This window comes from Alligator sinensis, unplaced genomic scaffold (genome assembly GCF_000455745.1).
Source record: "Alligator sinensis unplaced genomic scaffold, ASM45574v1 scaffold215_1, whole genome shotgun sequence".
NCBI lineage: Eukaryota > Metazoa > Chordata > Crocodylia > Alligatoridae > Alligator > Alligator sinensis.
Window position 1 is genome coordinate 994531 of NW_005842259.1, and position 10695 is coordinate 1005225.

Genomic DNA, 10695 nt, shown 5'->3' on the forward strand with positions numbered 1-10695 from the left:
ATGTGGCTGGTATATCACACCTCATCCTCTTCCAAGATAAGCAGCCATAGCTTTTAATCTCAATTTTTCAACTACCAGTCCTCACACTAAAGGCATCATTTTTTTGGCCTTCTCCAGATCTATTTTATTTCTGCTACTTCTGACAGAATCAGACATAGTATTGGAGATGAAGATAAATCTATTTAAGTAAAGTGTGGGAATGCAGGTATTTAATCTCAATAAGTGGTAAAGTCAGCACAAAAAAAAAAAAAAATCTATGATAGCCTACAAAGCTATTTAGAAGGCATGCAAAACACTCAAGCGTATTTGGGACCAAATAAACAGATAAACAAAGAGGAAAAAAAGACCTACCAGGAACTGAATTTATAATCTCAGGGTGCCTATACATGTGCTTGGGGTTGTGGGGCAGGGGTGTTTTAATTAGAGCAGTTCCCAGAGAGTCACTTTAATTAAAATGCCGCAGGATCACATGTATTAAGGCCCAGCACGTTTAAAAATGGCCACAGTACACTTTAACTAAAGCTCATTGAATAAGCTTAATTAAAAGTGCTGCAACAACCATTTTTAAACCCACAGGGGCTTATACATGTGACACTGCGGCAATGCTAGAGCATTCTAATTAGAATGTGAAGCAGATTGGATTAACTGAGTCCGCTGTGACACATTCTAATTAGAATGTGTTTAAGCACATGTATAGGCACCCTGAGAGACTAATCAATGACACCAGGAGAGAATTCATAACAGAACTACTAGAAGAAAGCTGGGCCACATATGCAAGGCCTCCAACAGGGCATGGAGTGCTACAGTAAACCCACACTGTGCACTACATTTAAGCTGTAATATAGTGCACAAACTAAAGAATGGCAACATGCATCCTGAGCTGCTCTTAGCCCCAGTCTAAGGTGGGCTAAACAATATGGCCAGTCTCTCTTTAATGGCAGAGCTACATTGCACTTTGGTATTTTGGGGGGAAAAAAGTGGCAGTACAGATCCTCAGACGCCTAGCAAAGTGCTGGCACTATAAAAGTGACACTGCTACTGAAAAGGGAGAATGGAGCTTTTTTGCTTTAGGGACAAAGGAATAAGAACCAATGCCAACTGCCTTGAAAGTCAATTTAAGGGGTCAGCTTCCCCATAAACCTATGATATGGTTCCTCAATGAGCACAGGTTTCAAGATTTATCATTTCACTGATCAAACCAAACTGGACAAAAATTTTAGCTTCCTAAATGCAATGTGAATTGCTGGTCACCATAAATGTTCCCTACAGATGATAATCATCTACCTAGTAAATCAATTACAAGGTATTTAGAACAAAAACAGGAGGGGAGAGGAAGAGGAATTTCATTTTAGGATAGAAAAAAGTCTTTAAAACTTGATGGTGTCATGGTTGTTATTTGTACTACCGCAAAAACATCTTAGTGTGCTGCAGCAGTGTTAGAGCAATATTATGGCCATGATGGTCCAGGAAATACAAGTCAGTCACATCTTACGTGGGGGTTAGGTGCTGAAGTCAGCATGTAAGGCGAAAATCGTGTAAGGTGAAAGTCGGTGACTATACACAGGGTGGGAGGGGGAGCGGGACTTGAGTTTGCACATGGCGCCGTGCTTAGAGCTGTGCAGCCGGTGGCAGTGGCGCAGTGCAGGGTGGTGGTGGGGATGGCTGCGTGCTGCCCGGCCACCACCACGCTGCTGCCCGGCAGCCAGCCACACAGCTTTGGGCACGGCTCCATGGCGACAGAGGCAGCTGTGAGGCAGTGGCCGTCACCGTCATAATGGGCCTCCAGGTAAGTGGCAGCATCGCATGCCAACTCAAGCCCCACCCCGCCATGTATAGTTGAATTTGCACAAGTTAAATGCTCATATGATGCAACTGACCTGTATGCAAAAGGCAAGGATTTTTGTGAGTGTTATTGGACCAACTGTATTGTTGGGAAGGATATAGGCAAGCTTTTACGTACCACATACCTGAGGAAGGGTATTTGGTACCTGAAAAGTTTGTGTTTACTCCTTATTTTACTGCAGAATTTTATGACAGGTAAAGGAACAGAAGTAGAAATTTCAGTTAAAAAGTGCTGTAATGCTGAATCTTTGAGAAACTATTTTCCTTCCTAGAGTCTGAGTCCAACCGATACAAAATTAATGGGTTTTAAATAAATAGGTCTGGTTTAAAACCTCGCCTCTCCTCTTACCTGTTCAGGTTTCAATTTCTTATAAAAGACTTTTGCATGACTTCAAGTACCATATTTAAAACAAGACTTAAAAAAAGAGTCCTTGCTACCTGTTGTCATAACAGACAAAAAGAAAATGCTTATTGGCAGACTGTCAAAGCATAGGAAAGTTAAAAGGCCATCAAGGTGTCACAAATTAAGATGGCATTTTTTCCACTCCAGAAATGTGGCTGAAGAAAAGAGCTGTGTCAGATGAAGGCATGCTGCGTCCCAATGGTAGAAAATGCTGAGCACAAAAACAAGGGTCCAAGAAAGGATACATTCTAATGCTAGGCAGAACAAGAACACCCCTTGGGCACTGTTCATAATCCTTATAATCGAGAAAAAGAAATGGCATAGACCAAATAAAACTGAAAGAATTTGAGGAGAGGGAGAAACTACATTCAGATTCTCTACGTTAGCCTAGGAGTCTCAAACAGTTAAGAATCTAAGGAGGTTCTCCCAATACTTCAGATAGCTCTTCTTTTTAGAAAAGGATTAGCTCCAACACAGATTTCTTGCAGAAATAAATATATGAGAAAAGCCTGACAGAAAACAGCCCCAAAAACATGGAAAAGCCATAGAAGTCTCAAATTAAGATAGAAAGCTCTTGCTATCCATAAATCAATACTTATAGTTTGATTTCAAACCTAAATAACTATATGGATTATTTTGCCAAAAAAGACATTTTATCACAGAAACACAGGCACCAAAAGTTATGATGAAACTCAAGAAGTATTCAATCAGCCTGCTACTGCATTTGCAAAGTTGGTTTGGAAGGACTTAAATGAGGTTATACAAAATCTGACTTGCATCATCTTCATTTGCCAAAAAACTCACATTAGAGAGTTATGAATGTTTACTCCTGTGTTCCTGAACTTGTGAACAAGTGGATTGTTTGTTGCAGGTCATCAGGGGGACTTCAACATCTTCTCAACATGACACAACAAGAGGTTTTGTTTTACACAGTGTTTCAAAGATGAAATGTATGAGTAGAAAAATTATAACTGAAGGCACTTCTTTCCCCAAACTGTATTACAAGCATGACAGGTCTTGGTTCAGTCTTTTCTTCAAATCTGCCATGACTAACCATCAACTTCCCTTTTACTTCCATAACAAAGGAAAGTCATTCTTCTCTGCAATACAATACTCAGTTTAAGCCAAGGGTGGGCAAAATGTGACCCGTGGGCCAGATGTGGTCCACCAGTCCATTCTATCCGGCCTGTGGGGCCCCTAAAAAATTTAGAAAATTAATATTCATCTGCCCCTGGATGTCTGTCATGTGGCCCTTAATGGCTTGTCAAAACTCAGTAAGCGGCCCTCTGCCTGAAATAATTGCCCACTCCTAGTTTAAGCCAACTATAAACTCAATATGCCAAATTAACAACAACTACCTCACATGCACTTGGAACCAATCAAAAATTAAAGTGCTGCTGTATCTTTAAGTGACCCTAAATATCTCCTGACAGCAGGGGACAGAACGAATTAAGTGTCGTTCAAATTAAAGGTAATACCTTTAAACACTCCCTAGTGGCTCTAAAATGAGCAACATGGGTCCAAGAAATTCTAGTCAGATGATTCTAAGCAATAACATTAAGACAACAATTCCCTTTTCACTTAAATTTCTAAGCAAACATCACATGACTTAGATGGTGTAAAATACTGAAAACTGTAAATGATCATGAAGTTACCCCTGCAATCCAGTATGTGCTGGGTATGAATTTACAACTCCGAAACACCTGAAGCATCCTTCAAAAAAAAAAAAATCATGAAACAAAATGAAACACACCAGACATATAGTTTATAGTTTAAAACTAGAGGATCAACTTACTCATGGGATTCATGGGGCGCAACCCCTGGGGTGACTGCCCTTGCTGTTGATTCTTCACTTGAGCCTGGGATTGTGTCTGCATCTGGTTTCCTTGATAGGTCAGTCCAAGGGCTGCATAGGCTCTCTCAATAGAGCTAGGGTCAATTTGACTGGTAGTGTTTATACTGGACGTAGTCTGCTGCCCCACCCCTACAGTGCCAGTGTTTGCAAGTCCAACTGTAGCTCCGCCTAATAACGCTGGAAAAGATATGCTACATTAACACAAATATCAGAAACTAAAGAAAAAGGTGGAAATGTGCAGAAGCTCAATAAATCCAAATAATACCCTTACAAGAGCAAGCAGATTAGCAGCACAAGTCAACAACAAGAAGTTGGAAAAATGTTGCTCAACAGCCTTTAAAATCATAATGTTCTGCTTTCACTATGGACTAACAATGGTAAATTTATGCTTTATTTTTAAATATACAGGGCACATACAATTGTTTTAACCAAGTGGAAACAACAGCTGCAAACAACTGTAGATGTTAAAGGTCAAGAGAAGCAGAATACTTCAAATCTGTCAAGGAGTTAACCCACCTGAATTCACTCTTACTTCTATATAGTTCCAGGATAGACAAAAGCAGGCAAGGGGGACAGTTATAAAAAGAGCGCATAAGAGCATATTCAAATCAACTAGAATGAGGGCAGAATAATATTGGAGAACAGAAGCACAGAAGAGGATTTCGATTGGAACATCAAGAGAGAGTCAGGCAGCATGAAGAGTTTGGACAGATAACACCGAGGGTAAAAAAGGAGTACCACCAGCTGGGACAGTGCAAAGACTATTAATTTGTCTAGTGTCTTGTTTAATGTGGCTGAAGCACATAAGGTGGGAGGGCTAACAGGTAAAAGTAACTTGCTGGGTGTGTGAAGGACAATTATTCTCATTTGACCTTAGCCGAAGGGAAAAGATTCCTAATAATCAGTAAAACCATCAAATACTTTGCCTTAGACCCAGTGGTTCTCAACTTTTTTGGACTCAAGGCACCCCCTCCATAACTTCTATGAATTGAGTGGCAACCAAAATTCAAAAACATATTTATATATCACAGTGCTTACTTCCTTGCAGGGCTGGGCAGTGGGGGTACGGAAATCAGCCAGGCAGGAAGAAACCCAAGCCTGCGCTTATCTGGTTATCTCCTCACACCTCCCAACACCCTTCAAAAGGATCTTGCAGCACCCTCTGCACCTTGCAGAGCTGCATCACAGCTCTAACCTGTTTAGGGTATGCTGTTATAAGGGTAACTATGAATGGAGAGCCTGTAAAGCACATTTTTAAAAATAATTCTGAAAGAATGCAGTAAATAACCTGTGATAAATGCAGCTACTCAAATAATACTTTCACATTAGTGATCTGAGCAGATCATTGTAGTAAGAACATTCTGCTCTATTGCTAAGGTGCAAGATCCAGTCTATGTTCTGTTGCAAGGATGCCTCAACAAATTTTTCTCCAAATGGATCACCAACTTTCAGATCCGGCATCATGGTGGTAAGTTTTCCAAGTCAGGAATATATTAAGTTGAAGACCACCTTGGGTAACAACAGTGGACAACAAACTGGAGAAATTAAGGATAAAATTCCAAAACGAGAGGAAAACCATTTCAGTTCTTGATGGGCCTGGCAGCTTTGCTATCCATCCTTGCACAGGCATACAAACAGATCCAACTCTAGAGAGATAACACCTTATGGTCATGGACACTTTATGATGAAACTAGCAAATAGAATACTTACATTGTTGATTTCTTTTGTCCCCAGCATTTTTAAGAGGCAAACATACAGGACAGTCATGTCTTGTACAATTCTTCCAGTGCGAGATGATTTGTCGTGAAGATGCGCAGTGTGCCACTAAAAAAAAAGAAAAGAAAAGGAAAATGGGAAGAGAAGCCTTTAAGAGAAATCTTCAAGTCTGCATATTTCCATGTTCCATACAAAATTAACTAAAGAATCAATTATTTCTCTAGGATTATCTATACATTGGCACAATGACAGTGCTAACCAAAGGAAAAATTAGGTCACCCAGAACTTCACACCACTGCAGAAACTACACTGCTTCCAGATCTGACCCAACCATGCTCATGGGAAATATCAAATATTATTATACTTTCTAGGATATGTCTACACTGTAAAATACAGTGCAGGGATAAGAGAAAAAGAATACACTACTTTCATTTTGAGCTCTTATCAAAAGATCTAATCCAGTCTTATGGTTAGGTTTTACTGTTAATGAAGGGTTTTTTTTTTTTAAACTCGCTTTTATGCTACTCTCTTCTTATTCATTTCTGCTTGTATATTGAAATTGACTGTGCAAAGTTATTAGAATAGCAACCACAAATTTAACAGCTTTCCTGCACAGTATTTCTCCTTCCAAAGGACTGGTATAAAGTAGGGGTGTACTTGAAAGAACCAGCTTTTGGGGCAGAGGGCATTTCAATCTCCATGTCGCTAATTGGCATACTATCATTACTGAAGCATCCAGAGGAGGTACTGCCAGTTAAACTAGTTTACATAAAAAGGACACTTGCTAACTACAAACTTACCCCACTTCCTCTCCACCAATCAGTTTTTAAAAAGCCAAACGCGTAGCCATAAAACTGCAACTGTCATTGGATCAAACTTAACCCAGGTAAGGAGAGAAATATATGAAAGATTCCATATTTTATTACAAGGATCTGAAGAGCTAACCGTTTATGTTGTTGTTATTACTTCCATTTAGAAATCAAGATTGATGGCAAAACTGAAATTGCTTTGCACAGAATCTGTTAAGACTATAAAATATGGGCTCCCTTAAATTATTTATTAACAATATAAGGAGTAACATCTCTGCTAACAGGAGTGCTGAAGTGGCATATCAAAGAAAAATTATTCCATTATGACAGAATATCACCACTTTCTGAAAGATCCCAACATGCTTTAGAAATTGCATATGCATGGATCATTCAGCAGTCAGAGAAGCAGCCACCTCCAAGGTGACTAAGGCAGAGGCTTCTGTTGTGAGGCGGAAGCCTACAAAACAATCCCAGACAAAAGTAAAGAAAACCATATCCATTAAAACTGCATGAGGAATTTAAGGTCAGACAATAGTTAACTAGCTTGGAATTCGGGCAAAATACTGAGACCAAACACTTTGTTTTCTTTGAAAGCCTTAAGTTGTCAAGACCTCAATTTCACTTTTCCTCTGAAACATGGGTCTTCATGCAAGATAACTTAGAAACACCCCCCTCAGGTACTGGATGATATTAATTAGGGCTGCACCGACAGATTTTTTTTTGGGCAATACCAATGGCCGATTATTAACCAGCCATCATGGTAAGGGAGGGAATGAGTCTGGGGCAGAGGCCAGGACTGCCCAGCTGGGGCAGGGTGAAGCCTCAGGCAGCTTGTCCAGAGGGTGTGGGGGTGGCTCCCTGCTGCTGTGTGCACCCCCGGGGGAGGCACTGGGGGCACATACCCCCTGGATTTGTGCACAGGGTGAGGCAGGCTGCCTGCTGTGGGCTCGGGGCCAGAGGCTGTGCCAACCTCTTCCCGGTGGGAAGGCTAGGCTGGGGTTGTGCTAGAGGTGGGCAGCAGTGCTGAGAGGGGAGGCTAAGGGCTGGGCTACAGCCACCCTAAAATTCACTGTAGCCTCCCTGTAACCCCCTCTCCCAGCACTACCGCACACCCTCAGCGCAGCCCCCGCACCAGGAAGAGGCTGGAGCAGCCCCTGGCTCCGAGCTCACAGCTGGCAGCCGACCCTCACCCTGTGCACAAATCCAGGGTGCACATGCCCCTCATGCTTCCCCTGGGGGTGCACACAGTATGCATGCTGTGACTGCACACATGCACGCAGCATTTATCAGTGGCATTATCAACTACAAATGGCCAAAAAAAGCAGATTGCTAATAATGTCTATTTTCCTTTTACTGGTGCCAATCTGATATGGACCAGTATATTGGTGCACCTCTAATATAAATTCTGTAAAAGGTGCTCTTTGCTCAGATCTCCAACACCACCACAGCGGAATATTCCAACCAAGTACTGCTCAAAGTTAAATCTCTCCTGTGGGAGACCACAGTATCAAGGCCAAAGGTCTTAGGGCTATGGACCAGTGCTAGATACTCCAGTGTTTTGGAATGGCAGAAAAGGTTAAATCTCAGAAGTACAAAAGCTGCTTATTCTTCTATTAAGATACAAATAGGGTCATGGTGGCACTGTCAAATAAAAGACACTTCCTGAGCTTAAGTGATTTAAATTTGCTTATGAAAGTTCTTATACCTTCTTCAGGGAGTCTTGCCAAACCTTATTTTTATGTATTTATTTTAAACACAGTAGGCTGGGACACATGTGCACATACACTTATGCATGCCCCCTACCCCCTACTTACCTTGGCAAGATTTGCCAGCCTGGCAGTGTGTCATGTGGTTGAGGACATTCTTCATGGTACGGCAATGAGGGAGGTTGCACTGTCGCACCTCACCATTGGCTTGTTCTCGCCGCTGACACTTGTGGGCGTGTAAGAGGAGAACGAGCTGCTGTTGAATGAGCTTACGTTTCTCTGGGTCTGCTGTAGGGGCCCCTGACCCCATAGCTTGGGGAGCAGCTGGCACCATCCCAGCTGGTTGGACCTGCGGCGCTTGCTGCTGGCCCTTCAGGAGAAGACAGGAGACATGTACTCATTAGAACCAAATCACTTTAAAAAAAAAAAAAAAAACCCAAAAAAGTCACTTAGAGAGTTAACCAGAGTGTATTCAAAATAATTATTAAAATGTCACTAAGATGATCACACATTTAAAGAATTTTTCCTCCATTCCTTGATACTTGATTATTTATTTTATCAGTAATTATACATTTATTAATATTATCAATATTATTTCATAACAGAATTGAAATTTGTTACTGATCCCAATGAACTACTTTGAGCATGTTTTTCTCCTCCTCCTATCATGGCTGATGAAGTGATTAAGGGCACCCAGTTTTACACACACTTTCAGCATCACTTGAGACTTTTCAATTAGTCCATCATACTAGAAATGCAGTTTAATTCTTCATCAACTTTAAACATTAGAGATATGGGCACAGCTGTTTAAATGCACCAAGAAAGAGCTCTTGTACAATTGAAAAAAAAAATGTTGATAGAAGTATTTCTCCATTGACAGGAAATCAGACTGAAGAGAAGATAGTGGGAAATTACTGGAACACAAGGATCATCTCTAAAGTACTGTGAATTTCGAGATCCTCCACCTGTGGCTCTGATTCTTTTTTCTCTAGGTGCTTTTAATAGCATTAATGGCTCATTTTGCAAGAGAAGGATGGTACTAGTAAAATGCCCTTTTACCCTCCCCCTCATTATTAGGTTGTTCAATAAGTTTCAGTCTGGGGGAATAATACACACCATGGGGACTTTTAGCTGTAGGTGCACCGTATCACCAACTGAAGGGTTTTTAGTATGGATGGAAGCTCTGAGAAGGTACAATTGTTCAGGACTCCAACTAGCAAAAATATCCAACTGCTTTTATATTTCAGTGACATGACCATATTGGTCTTCCTGGATGTTTTCAGAATTTCTCTGAGCACACATTTCTTCAGCAAGCAAGTGGCTATGCTTTTGTGTATAGTTTCCCTCAAAAGTTATACGTATACACGGAGGAATGAAATCACTTGGTAATAGTTAGCTATGAATTTCCAAAGTAACTTGAAACAAAATGTTTCAAGACTATCACTTAGGATTTTAAAAATACACTTGAGATCTAACAGCAGTGGGACACTGACATCATCCTTATCCCTCTGTTTTGCCTGTAGCAGTTTGAAGTGGTCTTGGTATTTGGGGGCAAAGTGCAACTGCTATTTGTGTAGTTTCAGGAACAGGTTAGACAAGCACTTGTATGGGGGGGACAGTTTGGATAGAGATGATCCTGCCACGAGCAAAAGCATAGACTAGGTAACATTCTGAGGTCCATTCCAGCCCTACTTTTCTATGATTACATTTTTCCTGTGTTCAGTATCTATGGATCACTTGTAATGAGCAGCACGTTGAATTACATGTTAGAGGTGCACCGATATATCAGTCCATATCAGATCGGCACCAAGAAAATGGAAATTGACATGATCAGCAATCAGCTTTTTTTAGCAAACGTAGCTCAACGTCACCGATAAATGCCGCGTGCATGCTCACAGCCGCATGCATGCACATGGCTAGTAATGCAACCTGGCAGCTTGAAGAGTAGTGTCTGGCCAGTAAGTCTGTGGGGGGAAGGGGTGTACGGGGCAGATCGAGGCCCCCACGGTGAAGGAAAGTGTGGCAGGGGCAGTTGCTACCCAGCTGGGATGGGGGGTGGGGTACAGGATGGAGCCACAGGTGGCTCATCCAGAGGGCACGGGGAGGGGAGGGGGGGTAAGAGTGCCAGGGGGGCCACTCCCAGCCACTGCACACACCTCTGCAGCAGGCATAGGGGGCATGTGTCCCTCAGATTTGTGCGCAGGGTGAGGGTGGGCTGCCTGCTGTGGGCTTGGGGTTGGAGGCTGCGCCGGCCTCTTCCTGGTGGGGGGCCTGGGTCAAAGCTGTACTTAGGGTGGGTGGGGGCAGGGCAGGCAGAGTCAGCAATGCCAGGAGTGGGGGGCTACAGGGAATTTTGGGGTGGCT

The 10695-nt window shown here is 42.0% G+C and overlaps 1 protein-coding gene across 3 annotated transcripts in view; it reads right to left on the reverse strand.

The window, feature by feature from the left end:
• EP300 (E1A binding protein p300) overlaps positions 1-10695 on the reverse strand; it is a 62014-nt gene that overhangs the window by 47393 nt on the left and 3926 nt on the right. For 2 of the 3 annotated variants that reach the window (XM_025208911.1, XM_025208910.1), the window contains exons 3-5: positions 8440-8701; positions 5811-5924; positions 4041-4277 (exon numbers count right to left, since the gene is read on the reverse strand). In XM_025208911.1, the coding sequence (XP_025064696.1) occupies positions 4041-4277; positions 5811-5924; positions 8440-8701 (613 nt within the window). The remainder of the gene's footprint in view (positions 1-4040; positions 4278-5810; positions 5925-8439; positions 8702-10695) is intronic. The other variant, XM_025208912.1, reaches the window with a different exon arrangement.